The 18,424-nt window shown below is 46.6% G+C and overlaps 1 protein-coding gene and 1 long non-coding RNA gene across 3 annotated transcripts in view; one reads left to right on the forward strand and one right to left on the reverse strand.

Annotated features, from left to right (window-relative positions):
* Window positions 1-358: 358 nt before the first annotated feature.
* LOC131484693 (uncharacterized) lies at window positions 359-3,420 on the reverse strand. The gene is made up of 2 exons (XR_009248398.1): window positions 3,127-3,420; window positions 359-1,741 (listed from the first exon to the last, which is right to left on the reverse strand). It is a non-coding gene; the product is annotated as an uncharacterized LOC131484693 (long non-coding RNA).
* A 107-nt stretch (window positions 3,421-3,527) lies between these two features.
* Window positions 3,528-18,424, forward strand: part of NCAPH (non-SMC condensin I complex subunit H) — a 33,808-nt gene continuing 18,911 nt past the window's right edge. For both annotated transcript variants that reach the window (XM_058683202.1, XM_058683203.1), the window contains exons 1-7: window positions 3,528-3,656; window positions 7,865-8,084; window positions 8,244-8,334; window positions 9,253-9,345; window positions 9,671-9,806; window positions 10,474-10,598; window positions 17,207-17,396. In XM_058683202.1, the coding sequence (XP_058539185.1) occupies window positions 3,638-3,656; window positions 7,865-8,084; window positions 8,244-8,334; window positions 9,253-9,345; window positions 9,671-9,806; window positions 10,474-10,598; window positions 17,207-17,396 (874 nt within the window). In that variant the 5' untranslated portion in view covers window positions 3,528-3,637. The remainder of the gene's footprint in view (window positions 3,657-7,864; window positions 8,085-8,243; window positions 8,335-9,252; window positions 9,346-9,670; window positions 9,807-10,473; window positions 10,599-17,206; window positions 17,397-18,424) is intronic.

An 18,424-nucleotide genomic window follows, 5' to 3' on the forward strand; every position in this document is an offset into this window, starting at 1 on the left:
TTTCCCAGTGGCATGGCCAGTAGCCAGGAAAGAATAATTCAGAATGTTATTCATTTTCATGGTGCCCAAACCAAAATATCAGCCAATTTAAAAGACTGCAAACAACATACAGAAGCTGTAGGAGGCACAAATCTGTCAAGTTGAAAGGTAGTATGATGTTCTAGAGCTCTGTGGTTTCCAGTCTAGTAAGAGGTAAGAAAACAGGAGCGAACAGAAGACAACAAAGGGAACAGTCAGCGAAGCTTGGGTGGGGCAGAGGGTGTTAAGAACGAGTATAGAAAAAACAAGTAGTAATGGAAAGAACAGAGCTGTTGTGCTCTGGGAATACTCTTACAATGAAAGGGGAAACTTCTCTAGATAATTTAGGAAGCTGAGCTTTATTCTAAAACAATTCCTGGCTGGCACCCAGGATACAACAGGAGTTCTAGTAATGGTTATACTTAACGTTCATTGAGCATTGCCAATGGTCCAGGCGCTGTTCTTAATGCTAAGTTACCTCTAAGTGAGGTAACTCATTTAGTCCTCACACTATAACGCCATGAAGTGAGGGCTTTATCCCTTCCATTTTACCTATGAGGAAACTGAGGCACAGAAATGGTACACACTGGGGCGCCTGGGTGGCTCAGTCGGTTAAGCGTCCGACTCTTGGTTTCGGTTCAGGTCATGATCTCACAGTTCCTGGGTTTGAACTCTGCGTTGGGCTCTGTGCTGAGAGTGGGGAGCTTGCTTGGGATTCTCTCTCTGTCCCTCCCCAACTCGCGCTGTCTCTGTCTCTCTCAAAATAAATTTAAAAAAGAAAAAGAAATGGTACACAACTTCCTCAAGGTCACATAGCTAGTAAAAGGCAGAGCCCGGAGGAAAGTGCATGTCCTAGCAACCTTCCAGCATGGTCTTGGGAATATCAAGATGTAGGAGTTAACATGCTTTGAAAAGCTAAAAGCACTACATTAAGATAAAGGGTGGTATGTTGTTTAGAAATTCTAGAAGACAGAAATTGTTGGTCCTTAGCCCAGTCTTTAGGTCAGGAGTTTCGTATCACGTACAAAAATTAAAGGCATTTGCTCAGAGGCCAAAATGAACGTAAAGCCATTTGCACTACATGCCTGTTGAGCCCCAGTGACTTGTTTATATCATGAACTACATTATGATACAAGCCAGCTGCAGGATGGAAGGTCAGGGCAAATTTGAAGCCGAAAGATTGTTCAGGTCGCCAACCGATAACGGTATCGTTCCTCACCTAAAGGTTTTTGCCATTCATTTCGGGGAAGTAGATCTTGGTAAGGAGTGAAATGGGGAAGGAGAATGGCCCCAGTACTGCTTTTCTGGCAGACCAGGAGTGGGGGCGGGAGGCACTACTTGGGGTGTGTGCAGAGCAATTGAGTTTTGCATACCACTGATACCACTGATAAATCATTCAATCTTTTGGCACCCTCCACCCAACTAACCCCTCGAGAAACAAAGACGGCATTCAGATCTGGAGGTGAATGACCCGCCTGCAGGGGGCGGAGCTGGCTCTCCCTCCCTGCACAGGGAGCCCCAAGCAGTCCAGTGAAGGGGTATTATCTTCACTGTTTTATAAACAGAGAAGAAAATGAGGCCCAGAGAGGTTCACATGCCCAACCGAGGATTTAAGCTTGTCTTCCAACTTCACACATTCAATACATATTCAAGCACTTGCTGTGTCCGGGGCTAGCACCGGGCCCTGGGAAAACAATGGCTTCATCCTCATGGAACTGACAACCTGTGGAGGAGACAGACATGAAATAGTCACACCAGCGGATGTGAAATTTCAAAGGTGACAAATTCCACTAAAACTTCCAGTAAGGACACTTGAGCGTATCAAGGAAGGCTTCCCTGAGGAAGTGATGTGAGCTGAAACTTGACAGGTGCCAACTGGGTGAAGATGGGGTTGAGATCCTATGTGGAGGACATGTGCACATGGCATGTGCAGAGGCCTTGTGGGAATGGGCATGATGAGGGAGAGTCTGATGGAAGGCCCAAGTGTCTGGAGGGCAGGAAGTAAGCGGAGGCAAGGTGCAAGATGAAGCTGGAGAGGCTGCAGGGACCAGACCCTGTAGGGCCTTCTAGACCACTTTAGAAGTTCCCAGAGCAATGGAACTTTTGAATGGTTTGAGACTTTGGGAAGTGACAGGTCGGTACTTAGCAACAGGTACTTAGCAACAACCACCCTGGGTGCAATGAGGAGGGTGTCCGAGCAGGTGTGGGGCTGCTGCAGACCAGCAAGAAGGTAATATGGATGAAAAAGAGACGCAGGGCTGAAGAGCTTTTTAGGAAGTAAAAAGAGTTCAACAATAGATTGTGTATAGAGAGTAAGGCATCCAGGATGGCTCCTGGGTGCTGATTTGGGTCCCTGGGTGGCTGGTAGAATCATTCGCTGAAAGACACTGTAAACCTGCATTCTTCTATTCCACACTGCCTTGTGCTAAAGATTTGAAGGTGGTCACTATTTGTGCAAAAGCAAATAGGCTTATGAAGAGGTTTGCAACAAAGGGTAGTACTTTTAATGATGGAGGGGCACTGATGGCATTCAGCGGACAAATGGTGTGGAGGTTGCTGAACAGTCCTACAGAGTCCCACGTGTCAAGAATTGTTTCACCCTGAATACCAATAACACCCTTGAGGGGAAACACTGCATAAAATGCCAGATGTGTGTTGTAAGAAATAATGGGGGCAGGGTGGTGCCTGAGTGGCTCGGCCAGTTAGGCTCTTGATTTTGGCTCAGGTCATGACCTCAGAGCTCATGGGATTAAGCCCCAGGTCCGGCTCCGTGTTGACAGTGCAGATCCTGCTTGGGATTCTCCTTCTCTCTCTCAAAATAAATAAAAAACAAAAAAGAAATTATAGGATATTCTAGAGATATTTAGGGAAATTGCCCTGGCCTTTCCTCCCATAATACGATTCTTGGGATCACTTGAAGAATGGATAGGTGCCAATTATACCCATCTCATTTCTGACCTTAACCTTTTCTTTAGTGTGGCAGGGGTAGGAGTGTGTGTGTGTGTGGGGGGGGGGGGGGGGGAGGTGTAGATATCCATTAAGCTTTTTACAAGAATGTGAGTAAAAATGATGGCCTTCATTCAAAACTGTATATACAACATTTCGCACCTGTCCGCCTGCCCGATCCGTCCATTGTGTTGTTGGCTCCTTCTCACCTCTGTCCCATACCCCATCCATCGCTTTCTACCTCCTTAGCGTTTTGCTGCCCTCATAATACAGGTCACTATGAGAAATTAACCTTGTTTCCTAGTAATCTGCCCCCATCGTTAGAAAGTGAATTGCGTGAAAGCAGTGTCTTCGCCCGTCCTGCTCCGCGCTGGAGCCCAGCTAGTGGGCTAGTGCCCAGTTCCGCGCCTAAGCTCGAAAAGAGGGAGTTTTCATGCTATTTCAGGGAGTCCATGGACCCTCTACAGTGCGCTCACAGGAACCGAGCAGGAAACCAGCCATTCCAAGCAGCACACTAGTGCACAGCCCGGCACACCCCCTTTGCGGGCGGAGGATGAGGCGGCCTGCGCAGGCCCGCTTCTGGCCCCGCCCACGGCAAACGTCACCGCGGCCGTTACGCCGTTAAAGCGTCTCGGCGCGCGATTTAAAACCAGCTCCAGACAGGGAGAGCGAGATGGGGCCTCCCTGCCCAGGTGAGGTTGAGCGGGTGCGGGGTGCCGCTGGAAGGGGTCGGCGTGAAGCGGTGCTCCGGGCGGGCAGGGTCGGCGGGCGGACTGAGCGGGAGGTGCGGATATTCTCGGCCTAGTTGTTGGTCTTGGGCTCTGCTGGTGGAGGGAGAGGCAGGCGCGGAGAGGAAGAGGCGGGAAGGAAGAGTGGGGGAGGGGTGTGCCCCGCCAATCAGGACACGGCTTCAGTCGGCGTCCGGAGCGCTTGGGCCGATCCCCACTCCTCCTTACGGTCGCTGGGTGTGGGGCGACCTTTCCTGTAGGCTTCTATGCCGTGCGCGGTGTCTCTCCGTTGAAACGGTGAGGCCCGTACGCTTCGCACGCGTGCATGTATTTTTGCATTTATTCAGTAAGCGTTGAGCGCTCCCTTTGGGCCAAACTCTCTGTCAGGTGCAGAGATACAGTAAAGAACAAAACAGATAAAATCCCAACCTCTTGGAGCTTGTATTCTAGTTGGGGAGCCAGTTAACAAACGAAAGAATTGCGCATGAGGCTGAGTGCTGTGATTGAGAATAGCAGAGTAAGGGGAGGGGCCCCTTTCATTTGAGGATGCAAGGAAGGTCTTAGAGCAGAGACTGGGGAACGGGTTCTAGGGAGAAGAAGCAGGTGCGATAAAAGGGCAAGGAGGAAAGAGCCTGGCTTCCGCTAAGACTAGCAACATTGTGCCTGAACAGTGAGTGAGGCCCTTGAGGTAGGCAGGGCCTTTGCAGGTCTTGGTAAAAGGTTTGGAAATTTAGAGTTACGTTTTGGACGTGGTAAATGACTCATGTGAGAGACTGTTGAACGGGTCAGTAAACATTGGGATAAGAGTTGGACACTCCGGGGAGTGATATGGGCCACTCAGGGAAGTGGCCCGCAGACTCAGGAACAAATTTGGACATCATCATCATATAGATCATAAAACCATGGGAACAGGTGAGAACGCTAGGAAGACCCTGTAAGAAAAGACACTCAGGACCAGCATTTTAGAAGCTAGATAGAGAAGGGGGAGCTTGAAAAACCGTCAGAAGAGAGCGGTGACATAGAAACCAGGAGTGTTTCAAGAAGCACTTGAAGGGTTTTCATCTGTTTCACATGCTGCCGAAACTCTACAGAGAGATGAAGCCTGAAAAGTAGCCAGAAGTTGTAGGTGATGGTAACAAGATAGTTTTCATAAAGTGGTGGGGGTGGTAGCCAGACATAGAGGTTTGAAAAACGAATGGGAGGTAAGGAAGTAGATGTAGAAAGTGTCTTTGAGCTCAGTAATCATCTGAACGAGAGAAATCTGAGGAGTATTCCAAGAATTGAAGCGTGCCTCTGATCCCCATCTTGAGTTTCCCTCTTAGGTTCCTCCTTCAGTGCTTCCTATTTCTGTTAAAGTCTTTTGTCTCAAGGTCCAACTCCCCTTCTTCTCTGGAAGTGCCCTCATCCAGATAGTAACAAGTCCTCTTGATTCATTCCTTAAATATGTCTTTTGCCTCCTTCCTTTTCTATTTTTTCTTTCTGTTCCTTATGTTTGTTTTGACCTCACCTCAGAGTTAATGTCAAACATACTCTTCAGCCTGTGGGAAGCTATGAGAGGAACATGTGAAGTTCTTCTTGTATTTTATTTATTCCCTTTTATCCCTATGCACCACTTTTGAAAAAATTAATGTTTTTTTTTTTTTTTTTGAGAGAGAGAGAGGATGTGAAGGGGCTCTGCACTGACAGCAGAGAGCCCCATGTGAGGCTTGAACTCACAAACAGTTGAGATCATGACCTGAGCTGAAGTCAGACACTTTAACCAACTGAGCCTACCCAGGCGCCCCAATTAATGTTTTTATTTTTAAGTTTATTTCTTTTGGGAGAGACAGAGTGTGAGCCGGGGAAGGGCAGAGAGAGAGGGAGAATCCCAAGCAGTCTCTGTGCTGTCAGCGCAGAGCCTTACTCAGGGCTGTAACTCACGAAACTGTGAGATCATGACCTGAGCTGAAATCAAGAGTGGGATGCTTAACTGACTGAGCCACCTAGTGCCCCGCCCCCCCCCCCCCCCCCCCCCCCCCCCCCCCCGCCACTTATGTTCCCTTCCCCTTACATGGGCAACACTTAGTGTTAATTGTGTATCACTTTTTTTTTTTTTTTTTTTTTGAGACCGAGAGAGACAGCATGAGCAGGGGAGGGGCAGAGAGAGAGAGAGAGAGAGAGAGAGAGAGAGAGAGAGAGAGAGAGAGACACACAGAATCCAAAGCAGGCTCCAGGCTCCGAGCTGGCAGCACAGAGCCCGATGCGGGGCTCAAACCCACGAACCATGAGATCATGACCTGAGCTGAAGTTGGACGCTTAATTGACTGAGTCACCCAGGAGCCCCTATATTCTTTACTTTTCATTGTCTGTCCCTCGTGTCTCTCATGTCCTTGTTCCCCTCCTTCGTTAGCTTACATTCCCTGGTCAATCAGTATAATCACTCTGTTTCATATGCTTCTAACCCCTTCTAGCCTTTTGCCCTCTTCCAGCCTCTGTATACTTTCTTCATAAAATCACAACCCTGATTAATTCCAACTCTGCCTACTCTCCCCTTGCCCTGCTCACTTGATGGTCTCAAGGGACCCTAAAGCTGCCCAGCAGTCATGCTGTATTCCCTTGTTCATCCACTCTCCTCCTAGATGGCTATTCCATACCTTCCTTTCTCTCCTGAAATCTCCAGTACCTCCTCCCTGGCCCTCACCCTTAGCTACTGCGTTTTGGTTTTTATGTGCTTCTTATTTTACTAAGAAAATTAAAACAGTCCCAAAGGAACATCCACAAATGCACCGTTGTGCTTGCTCCCTTACCTGTATCTCTGTCTGTGTTGTCTGGCTTCCTTTCTCTTGCTGTGGATGGGCTTTCTGTAAGGAAAAGCAATGCTCTTACTTCCTTGAATGCATTGTTCCTTGAATGCATTGTTCAGTGACTTTTACCCTTTATTCTGCATGATCGCTGTGAATAGTGCCCCCCCCCCCAAAGATACCTGGAACCTTTGAATATGGTATCCTTATGTGGTAAAACGGACTTTACTGGGGCACCTGCCTGGCTCAGTTGGAAGAGCATACAACTCTTGAATTTGGGGCTGTGAATTGGAGCCCCATGTTGGTTGTAGAGGCTACTAAATATATACACACACACACACACACACTAATACAAGATTATAATTTGAAAAGGACTTTGCAGATATGATTAGGTTAGGGGTCTTTTTAAATTTTTTTTTTTTTTTCAACGTTTTTAATTTTTTATTTTTGGGACAGAGAGAGACAGAGCATGAACGGGGGAGGGGCAGAGAGAGAGAGGTTAGGGGTCTTGAGATGGGGAGATTATCCCAGATAATCTGGATGGGCCCAGTGCAATCTCAGTGGTCCTCATAAGAGGGATGCAGGAGGTTCACAGTCAGAAGGCAATGTGATGACAGAAACAAGAGGTTGGAGTGATGGGACGAATGTAGGCAGCCTCTAAAAGTTGAAAAAGATAGGGAAGGAGATTCTTCCCTGAAGCCTCCAGAAAGAACACAGCCCTGCTAACACCTTGATTTTGGACTCTGACTCCAGGACCACAAGAGAATACGTTTGTGTTGGTTTAAACCACTAAGTTTGTAGTAATTTGTTAATAGCAGCAATAGGAAACTAATACAATTTCTTTGCTTCATTCTCTCTACTAAGCTGGAGTTTTCCCATCTTAAAATTAATTTCTCAACCTCACTTACCTTTCAACTGCTTCCCTCCCATTTTAGTCCTTCCTTATTACAACGTAAGTCCTTGAAAACCTTGTCTCCACTTACTGTCTCCCAGTTTCTCTTCTCCTATCTTCCCTGGAATCTATGCCTGTTTGACTTTCTCCTCCCGCTGCTACCCTAGGAAAACGGCTATTGTCGAGGTCACCAATATACCTCCAGGTGGTTAAATCCACTGATTGATTCTCAGCCCTTCTCGAAATTGACCTCCTTTCAGACCTCACTAATTTGTCAAGGAAGCATCAGAAGGCCATCACGCCAAGAAAAACGTAAACTATAGAGGTTCTAGCCACGGAATATTCGAGTTGGAAAAGATCTTGGTGGCAAATGTGCAGTGAACTTCCACCCCAGGAGAGGCCCCAAGCCCACTTTAGAATAGGAAATGTTCCGTGGAAGGTTTGTTGAGCAAGTGTTTTGCTCCATCACCATCAGCCACAATGAATACCTTTTTCTTCAGAAATCCGTGGGCACCCCCACAGTACCTCCTCACCTTCAGAACGGGTGTTCTCGATGCCCCTGCCTCGGAAGGCCCCTCTCAATACTCCTGGCACCCCCGTCCTTGAAGACTTTCCTCAGAATGACGACGAAAAGGAGCGACTGCAGCGGAGGCGCTCCCGAGTCCTGGACCTGCAGTTCAGCGCAGACTCACCTCATTTGCTAGCCTCCCCATCGAGCAGGTGAGTGCGTTCGGGGCTGCCTCCATTGAGTGGCTATCCTGACGTGGTTACGTGGGTCTGGCATCTCCACGATACCATGTGGGATTCTGGATCCAGATTTTGAAAGGTTAGGGTATCATGGATCCTTGCCAGAGTTTTTTGTTTTTGTTTTTCGTGTAGGAATATTGACGTTTCAGCCACGATTCCTAAATTTACAAATACACAGATTACAGAACATTACTCCACCTGTATCAAACTATCCACTGAAAATGTGAGTATCTGGGGCGCCTGGGTGGCTTAGTTGGTTGAGTGTCCGGCTCTTGGTTTCGGCTCAGGTCATGATCTTGCTGGTTCATGAGTTCGAGCCCCATGTCAGACTCTGCTCTGGCAGCACGGAGCCTGCTTGGGATTCTCCCTCCCTCTCTCTCTCTCTGTCTCTCTCTCTCTCTCTCTCTCTGCCCCTCCCCCCGCTTGTGCTGTCTCTTTCTCAAAATAAATTTTAAAAAAATTATTAAAAACAAAGAAAAATGTGAGTATCTGCTGGATTATCAGTGAAGATACTGCAACTTGATCACAAGGGAAATCTATCCTTGATTCTGTGGAGAACACGCAATTGATGATAATTATGTGCTTTCATTGTCCAGCGACTCTTCTTAATGCTAATATTTTTCTGCATGCTTTTACTGTTTCTTATGGGCCTTCGATGCTCTTTTTGATAAGGTTGCCTGCCACCTGCAGTGTATCTAGAGAGGCAGCATTGCTTAGGGGTTAATGGTGTGAGTTCTAGAGCTAGCCTCTGTTGGAATCCAGCCCCTGCCATTCACAAGCTGTATAGTATCGGCAAGTCGCCTAAGCACTCTGCTGCATTGTCCGCTGTAAAATGAGAATGTGACTAGTACCTGCCTCCTAGAGTTGTTCTGAGGGTGACCGAGTCCCTTTGTGTGCAGTGCTTAGAACAGGGTCTGCGTACAGTGAAAACTCAGGAAGTGTGCTGTCACCCTCTGGGCCTTGAGAATGGGGAGATACGTGTATGGATTTAGCCCTGTCATCAAGTGTTTGTGGGAATTGATACCTGTGGTGAGATGTGGGCTGTTACTTTGTAAAAGCGTAGCTTCCTCTATTAGGGTAGCATTATTTACATGAGCCTAGGCTATAAATAACCAACCTTTCTACGTTTTTCTGTTTTCAGAAAATTACTACCAAGAATGCTTTTGGTTTGCACTTGATTGATTTCATGTCAGAGATTCTTAAACAGAAAGACGCCGAACCGACCAACTTTAAAGTAAGAAGGATGTTCACCTTCTCTTGGATGTGAATTAATGATGATTATTTCTGATATTTAGCACAACCCTGTACTTGAATTCTGCAAATACATGAGAACCTTCCTTGTATAAGACATTTTATTAGCTTCTTTACTTTCTTTCCTAAACTGATGAACTAGAGATCTCTTTCTGTTATATTTTGTTTATTCCCTGTCAGTCTTAGGGGAATCTTTGTCATTTTTTTCTTAAGAGCAAGTAAATATTTTACAAAGCTTGCTGTGTTTTTGCTTGTTCGGCAATTCCTTTTTATGCCTCCAGTGAGTATAGCTCTGCTTGTTTGACTAGGTGGCCGCTGGCACTCTGGATGCCAGCACCAAGATCTACGCTGTGCGGGTGGACGCTGTCCATGCCGATGTATACAGAGTCCTCGGGGGGCTGGGCAAAGATGCGCCATCTCCAGAGGTAGAGAACCATGATGCAGGTATGTGGGTTCAGATCTGGATTTAAGGGGCTGGCTTAAGGGTGTAGCAGGTAGTGATTTGAGTAATATGTTGGAATGAAGTCGTAGGAAATCAATAATTTCATTCGACTGAAGACATGAACATTTTCAGAATTGTATATGAGAAGATCCTTAAGCCCTAGAGTTGTTTTTCTTCAAAAAAGAGAAGAACCTTACTAAAACTTTCGGCTTTTATTTAGGCAAGATTGAGTAAACATCACCAAGTGGGGGAGCTCCTGATTTGGGGGGGCTTTAGAAATTGGCTTGTATTAAAGCCAAATACTTAAGGTTTCTCCCGAAGCTGTGGATTAGTTTTTGAGAGAGAGGCAGAGCATGAGCAGGGGAGGGGTAGAGAGAGAGGGAGAGAGAATTCGAAGCGGGCTCCAGGCTCTGAGCTGTCAGCATGGAGCCTGACATGGGACTCAAACTCACGAGCCACGAGATCATGACCTGAGCCCAAGTCAGACGCTTAACTGACTGAACCACCCAGGCGTCCCTGAAGCTGCGGATTAGATGAGCCTTTTGCTTTGAGAGAATGGCACATTCCAATTATGATTGCTCTTTAGAGGTTTGAAGAACATGAGCTAATTAGTTTAGTTACGTGCTCCAGAGCAATCCTTGCAGTAACTAGTCTTATTTCTTCTTTCAGATGGAAGTGCTACTGAGACAGGAACAACCAAAAAGGCTCAAAAGCCAAAGAAGAAGCACTCCTACAAAACCATCGAACAGAATATAAGCAACCTCAATGTCTCTGAAGCAGATCGGAAGTGTGAGGTGAGGAACTGTGTGCAGTGTGGTCTCTGACTAATTCAGAGCCTCAGTGGCTGAAACTCAGCAGAGCCAAGCCTGCCCGGTATGCGTTTGCTTCGGCCTCAAGGGAGTAAAATATATAAGTGGCATCTGCATTATCATCCCTTAGCTTTATAGTGAAGACTGGCAGGAATAAGTCCCTGCTTTCCCCACAATATTTCAGAATGATTGAGTCGAAAGAGATGGCAAATTACCAAGGACTCTAATCGATCATACCATTAATTTTCTTTCCTAGTACATGCAGCAAAGATAATGATGGCTAACTTTTACTGTGCATTTACTGGGCACCCTATCCTGCCCAAAGCCTGTGAGCTGAGCTGTGTTACCTCGCTTGAGGTACAGGGCGTTAAGTAACTTGCCCAAAATGATACAGCTAGTAAGCAAGCTGGGATTTGAAACTAAGTGGCCTCGCTCCAGAGTCCTTGCTGTAAACAGCCTTACGATCTGGCAAATCCTAAGGAATCTGCTTAAAGGCAGCCAGAGGCTTCATTTATCTTTAGCATAGTTAATTTAAAGCAAAGGTGTTGGTACAAGCTTTTTTAAAATTTTGCTATTAAAAACAGTATCTCAGTGAACATTCTTGTACATATTTGTGCTCTTCTGAGGATGTATCTGTAAGAAAATTCTGAGTCATAGAATTTCCATTGGGTTGTACCAATCTATGCCACCAACAGTGGACTAGATTACATTCTCCTATCTCCATGACATTTGTAAATGGCAGTTAAGGTCAAGAGACTGGAATTGATCACCAGAATGAGCATATGTAGAAAAAGGACTGAGCCCTGGGATACCCCAATCTTAAGAATTCAAAGAGCCAAAGAAGAAACATTCAGTAGGTAGGAGGAAGACCAGGAGGGTGTGGCACCCAAATGAGAAAGTGTCAGGGAGGAGGGAGTGATCAGCTCTACCAAAGTGGCAACCTGGGGCCACTGGTATTCTTGGAGAAGGAAGGGCCTATGGAGCTGAAACTCAGACCAAGGAAAGGGTGCTGCTTGGCTCAGTGTCCCTGAGTTTGGAAGAGGGGCTTGTGGGACCCAGGACCCAGACCTCTGAGGAAGGCATTCTGGTTGGTGCTGGTGTCTGTGAGGGGCACACAGTGAGGCTGGTTCTGTGAGTGTGAGTAAAAGTGCAAATTGAACTCAGCTAGTGCATCTGAGGTGAAGAAGTCCTGCTGGGTGACAGCAACAGGAAGCCTACAGAAAGAAGCAAGTCCCTTCTTGTAGCCTTGCAAGCTCCCTCTAGTGTCCCCTACTGGTGGAGCCGAACAGGGAGCTGCTGGCAAAGCCCAAATGTGGTCCTAGAGCTAGCATCACAGAGCGGACAATACGAAGTTGGTTTGGGTCTGAGAAGCAATACCTTAATAACTGGCAGAGAGGTAAAGTGTCACGATAGCTACTTCCGAAAAGGTTCGGTGGGGGTGGCAAGGAGAGAAAGCAGATATGGAAAATGTTACCCAATGGGGAATCTACATAAAAGTTACACAGAGGTTCTTATTACTATTTCAACATTCTTGTAGGCTTGAAATTTTTCTTAATAAATGGGGGCAAACAAATGGCAAGAGAGGAATGAAGACACTATAGGCTGTTCTTTTGAAGAGTTTTGCTATAATTTGGAACAGAGTAATGGGTGGCAAGTGGAGAAGAAAGTAAGGTCTGGAGGGTTTTCCTAGTTTTTGCTTTTTTAATGGGAGAATTAACAGCATGTTTACTTGTTGATGGGAACAGTCTAGTGGAGAATGGAGGAGACTTGCTCAAGTGGAGTCTTTGAGCTCGTGAAAAGGGAAGGGAATGGACAGTGTCGACAGAATTTGGCTAAGGAGCACCCATGGCTGGTGAGAGATGGCATGCAAGTGTGCACGTGTGGGAGCGTTCCAGGTAGTCCCTTCTGGTTGTGTCCCACCAGCACCCCCCCACTCCCCCCCCATTGAAAATAGGAAGCCAGACCATCAACTGACCGTGTGGAAGAGGAAAGGTAAAGGTTTGAGGAGAGAAAAAGGTAGGAGGGTGGGTGAGCAAGTGGACTGGGGAAGTAGAGTTTGCTTGCCAGACAATCCTCATGGTTGACTTGAAGGCCGTGGGAGACGAATATAAAGTAAGTTCAGTCAACGTGACTTTGTGTGTTTCTCCGACAGTGGTTAGCTGTGTGGGTGCGAGCGTGAAGCGGGCAGAAAGCTGGATTTAATACAGGATTGTGTTCAGCTCAATCAATGTGACACAGCTAGAAAGGAGCACTGGAGTGAAGATCATGTGTGAGGGGGTGGTTACAATCAGTGTTTATGGAACTTTGGTGGGGAAAAGAGGGACAGCATAAAGCCGTATGATCAGTGGTTGTAGGGCCTGGTGGGTCAAAGACTTCTTGGTGTTAGAGACAAGAAGGTGTTGGCTGGAAAGATGTGAGGTGACTGTCAGGGGCACTTAGAGTTGAGCAACAGAGAGGCTGCAGTCATGGTTAGGATTCAATTCAGAGAAGAAGAAAGGGAGTAAAAGACAGGAGGTGTGGGGTTCATGCTGGGATCTCTGGAAGTCCTAGGATTTTCAGGATGAAGCTCAAGACCATTGAAGGAGAGGATATCAAGGAACTGAGAGGCCACAGTGCTGGATGGATGGATAGATGGATATTGAAACCACCAAAAACTATGACAGCAGTAAAATTGGAGAATAGTAATGAGCCAAGAGTGCATATTAAGGTCTCCCAAGAATTGGGTGGACCCGGGGATTGGAAGGCGATTGAAAAACATGGGCAGAGGGTGGTGAGGTCTGACCTTATATTATGTTCAAAGCTGAGGGTTTTAGGACTTGGGAAGGAGAGTAATCTGGAAGCAGCGATGAGGAACAAGGAACTTCACCTATCCCACATCTAGGCCAGCGGTCGGTTGGAGAGCTGCGGAAGAGGAAGCAGCCGCACTGGTGAGCCTGCAGGGAAGCAGTGTCCTTGGGCAGACAGCAGGTTTCATTAGAGCAGTGCCCCTTAGCGTTTTGTCATTCTCTTCCTCCTCCAGAGCCTTTTTAGATATTGTCTTCCTACCCCCTGCCCTGAAAGGAATTATAAAGGAATAAGATTTTGTCAGGTAAGTTTGAGGCTTAGAACCACAAGTTATTATAACTTCTGAGATTTTTTTTCACCCTCTCCCAGAACCAGTTTTCACTTCCTTTAGAATGATATCACCCCCATTGAAAATGAATGAGTTACAGCTGGTAGGTGAAGAAAGAAGTGGGGGAATGTAGGGAATTTCGGTGATGACTGACCGAGTCTAGAGGGCCCTGGCAGAAATTATCAATTGTTAAGAGAGGGGGGTGGGGCCCAAAAAGGGGATGTCGGAGCTGTATAGGGTTTAGAGCCTGGGAAATGTAGAATCCTGGGGGCTCCTGGGTCTTTTATACGTAACTAATAAATAAACTAAATAGAGGGTAATAATGAAATTAGTCCTGGTGGCCTCATGGCAGATGGAAGTGGTAGAGGCTGAGCATGCGGGGGGCTAGGAGAGAGGAGCCTCGCCAGTCTTATTCTGAGTGGTGGGGCAGTTCTTCTCTGGACGTGCCTGGAGGCTCTAGCCTGTGCTAGTGTGAGGACTGTGTGTGAATTGGCAGGATGGGGCCTGAGGAAGGTGGATCCACTGAGGCCAAGGCCAAAGAGGGAGGGGGAAAAACAAGGGTGGCGGGTGCTTTGGGGAGAGAGAGTTGTATTTATCGATGTGTCAGCGTTGACCTTGGGTAGTGCCAGATTTCTAGGCAGGTGATGTAAAGTTCAGATCCTAGTTCCACTGTCTTAGCTGTGTGGTTTGGGAAAAGACTCTGAATCTCACTTTGTTAAATTGTAAGAACAGGTGACATTAGTCCCATCCACATACGGGTTTTGTGGTAGTGAATCTGTTCCTAGCAAACTGCTTTTTATCCATAGTAATATGTTGCATACATCTGAAGAGAAGCCATATAATTCTTTCCCACCTTCCTGTCCCCTCCCCAGTTCTCCATTTTCCCCTTTTCTTACATCCAACTTCAGCTCTTACAGAAAATTCTGTTTCCAATCATCTTTTTTCTGACCAGGTAGACCCAGTTCCAGGGAGCCTGAGGAAGCTTGCACTAACTACCCTTTCCCGTTGTTCTAAAGAGAGAATGAGAGAGCATGCAGTGCTGTTCCCTCTAAGCCTGTGGTGGTCAGCTACATCTAGGCCAAGTGAAATCATTCGTCTTTTGGTGTTGGGTTTTTTGTTGTTTTTTTTTTTTTTAAGTTTATTTATTTTGAGGGTGGGGACAGGCAAAGAGAGGAGAGAGAAAGAATGTGAAGCTGGTTCTGTGCTGAGAGGAGAGAGCCCAATGCGGGGCTCGAACTCACAAACTGTGGGATTATGACCCAGACTGAGTTGGATGACTAACCGACTGAGCCACTCAGGAGCCCCATCATTAGTCTTGAAGAAACACCAAGTACCCCATCCTAGAAAGTATTTTTTTGCCCTGTAATCTGCCGTAATGGCCCAAAGCCCAATTTGGAAGATAAACAAGAGGGAGAGATTGCCACAAACCTAAAATTTGAAGTTTCAACTGTTTCTTGAACCCACATTCTCTTGGAGATGGCATGGAGATGAGAAAGCAAATGTTCTGTGGGTGTGTCTAGACCAGTTGAGAACTCTTATTTGTGTATGAGCTGATCTGTTTTGGACACAGCTCTCTGTGTGCAAAATGTTTGCTGTCATGAGAGATTCCAACCTGATTATGCTCCAGTTCTTTAAACCAGGAGAGCACAAATAGATACAATGAAAGGAAGTTCAAGGCACATAGTATAGGAAATCAGAGTGGGTGGAGGTCAGAATTGATGGAAGAGGTGAAATTTGAAACTGGGCCTTAAAGGAAAGGTAGGTATTTTCAGATGGAGATTGCCAGGAAGGTGATTCTAGGCAGCTAGGCAGCTGGGTGGTTTACAAGTTTGTCTAGAGCCAAACTAGAGTTTGTCTAGTATTTACTCACACAGCTGAAACCACCTAGGCTTTACCATGCAGTTCGTTGTCTACCAAGGTCTCTTTTTACTCTCTCTTTTCCTTGCTGTGGACCCTTGTTTCAAAAGGTTGTTCTACCCAAGGTACCTGGCTATCTCAGTCTTTAGAGCATGTGACTCTTGATCTTGGGGCTGTGAGTTTCAGCCCCATGGTGGATGTAGGGATTACTTAAAATATAAATAAATACATAAATAAAAGACAAAAGCTTTATCTACCCAAACTATGCAGTTAGCAGTAATTCATTTTCCCTTCAAATTACTCAAAGATGTTAGTCAAGACCATTGTTCCTACACTAGCATGATGTAATTCTAGACAAAAGTGAGGAAAACTAGTGTTTTTCAGTTTTATTTTAGCATTTACAGTTTCTGCATTGACTCTTTGAAATGCTGAGTTTCATTAACTACCCACACAGGACCTCAAAGGGTGTGGGGCTCCAGGTGGGAAGCCAATGGTCTGGGTAGCATTTTAGGAAGGGAATGGGAATAGCAACACTAGTATTTTTGGAATGGGAAATGAGAAAGACCAGAGGCAAGGGTTAACTTAGGCGTGGGTTGTATTGGCGGCAATAGGGGTGAAGAAGGAAGCGATAGATGGTAGAGATGTGCGGGGAGGAAAACTTGCCAGGCTGTGTGACTGGGTGAGCGGTAGGGAGACAGGAAGAACGTGGAGGTGATATATGTGATACTCGGGCTAGGAGGATGGTGAGACAGGTTTATTGGGAAGGCAAGAGGAGAGTCTTGGTTCTGGTGGGGACAGGCTCAGAGCTAAGGGGGCCAGGAAAGAGCCAGAGACCCACATCTGTCATCCCACCTGAGGCCTCTTCTCTCCGTAGTAGCTACATCCAGAGACATAAAACCTGTGAATCCAGTACCCAACCTGTTTCCTGTCGCAGGGCCACCTGTACAATCAGGTGACTTCTGCCCTCTTGCCACACGTGCGTGTGCCTTGCTCTGTCCTTGTTCTCGTGCTCTGTGCTCTGTTCTGCCTTTGGGATTGGTGTCATGTGGCCGTGCCACTCCAACTCCTTATCCCAACCTTGGGAGCCTTCTTACAGCCTATTCCATGTTTTACCCATCCATCTAGTCCTGCTGACTCTGCCTGTCTTTCCCCTCAATCTCTTAGTGTGTTCCTTCAAATCTGTGAAAATATTTCTGTTCAGAGTAATAACGGGATCTTGTGAACAGATCCCTCATACAGGTTTTCTAAGTCCACAGAATTTGTTGTGATAGCATTCTACTAGAGATAGCTATTTGAAAACAGTGACTTATGGAAAGAGACCAGCAGAGGGATACTGTCTGTGTAGATTATAAACAGATTGACACAGTAGAAGCTTGTTCCCATTTACCGTGTACTTGAGCACTATGCATTTATTCATCTGACCACACACAGGCTTCCTTTTCAATTGGTATCTGCTAGGATGAGATTCTACCTATCAGAAAGCCCTCGACCTGTTTGGATCATGTGCAGAGATACTTCAATCCAGCATATGCAGTTGTGTATAAGCAGGGTCCAGTGAATGAGATTTTATATTTGCTTTGGCTGCATTCCATAATTCTTCGGTTCCCTCTGTTTTTACGTTCAGATCGATCCCATGTTTCAGAAGACAGCAGCCTCATTCGATGAGTGCAGCACAGCGGGGGTATTTCTCTCGACCCTCCACTGCCATGACTACAGAAGTGAGCTGCTGTTTCCTTCCGATGTCCAGGCTCTCTCCACTGAAGAACCCCTGGAGTTGCCAGATTTAGGTTGGGTAGAAATGACAGATTTAAAGGGTGAGTACACATAGTGCGTCTCACCAGAGCATTTCAGTCATCAGAAAAGTTTCCGTACAGCCCTGGAGTGTAATAAGCCTGTCATTACGTTGCTTGGCTAAATTACCAGAAGGTGCCTCTGGAATGCCAAATTGGGCATCCTTTTGGAAGAAACTAACTTCTCTTCATCTCTGCAGCATGGAGTCTAAGAGTAGTAGCTGATGCCCACCTGGTCTATATGTGTTGCATCCCTCGTGTGCCCCTGTCAGCAGCCAGCTTGCACAGTCACGTTTTAGAGCCCTGGGCTAAGCCTGGCCTGTCACAGTTTGGACTTGGGAAAGGAGCTTTAAAATAGGCTTTTGGTGAGCCAGGGAGGCCTTGTTCTTCTGTTACCAATTTAGGGGGTCCTGAGGAGAAGAGGGCATTGTGAATTATTTTCAGACTCCACTGTGGTGGTCTGAGAATGGACCTGTCCTTTTGTTAACTCCTTATACTGGCTTGGAAAGGGTTTTATCCCCCCTCCCATCCTACCGTCCATACCCCTCTGAATCATCTGAGAAATTGTGACAGCCGTGGGTGGGGGGGATGGCAGGTGCAGGAATGTAGTAGCTACACTTGTGTGCAGTCTTTTTTATGTGTTGCATGAAATTGGTCCTCCCCCCCACCCCCCTGCCCCCAGGGCCACACAGATGTTACGGTGCCCATTTTCATCCTTTCTATTCTTGTATAAAGTTTTTTTTCTTTTTTTTGTTTTTTGCTTTGAGAGAGAGAGAGAGTGCACACGTGCACATGTGTGAGCAGGGGAGGGGCAGAGGGAGAGAAACTTAAGCAGGCTGCACGCCCAGCATGGAGCCTGATGCAGGGCTTGATCTCATGAACTGTGAGATCATGACCTGAGCCAAAATCAAGAGTCAGACACTTAACCGACTGAGCCACCCAGGTGCCCCGATTCTCGTCTAAAGTTTTCTAAGTACAGCTGTTTTGTGCTCATGATCTATTTCCAAGTTTATGCTCCCAACTGGGACTTTAATCTTGTGAGGTAACTAGTT

This window comes from Neofelis nebulosa, chromosome 9 (genome assembly GCF_028018385.1).
Source record: "Neofelis nebulosa isolate mNeoNeb1 chromosome 9, mNeoNeb1.pri, whole genome shotgun sequence".
NCBI classification, from domain to species: domain Eukaryota; kingdom Metazoa; phylum Chordata; class Mammalia; order Carnivora; family Felidae; genus Neofelis; species Neofelis nebulosa.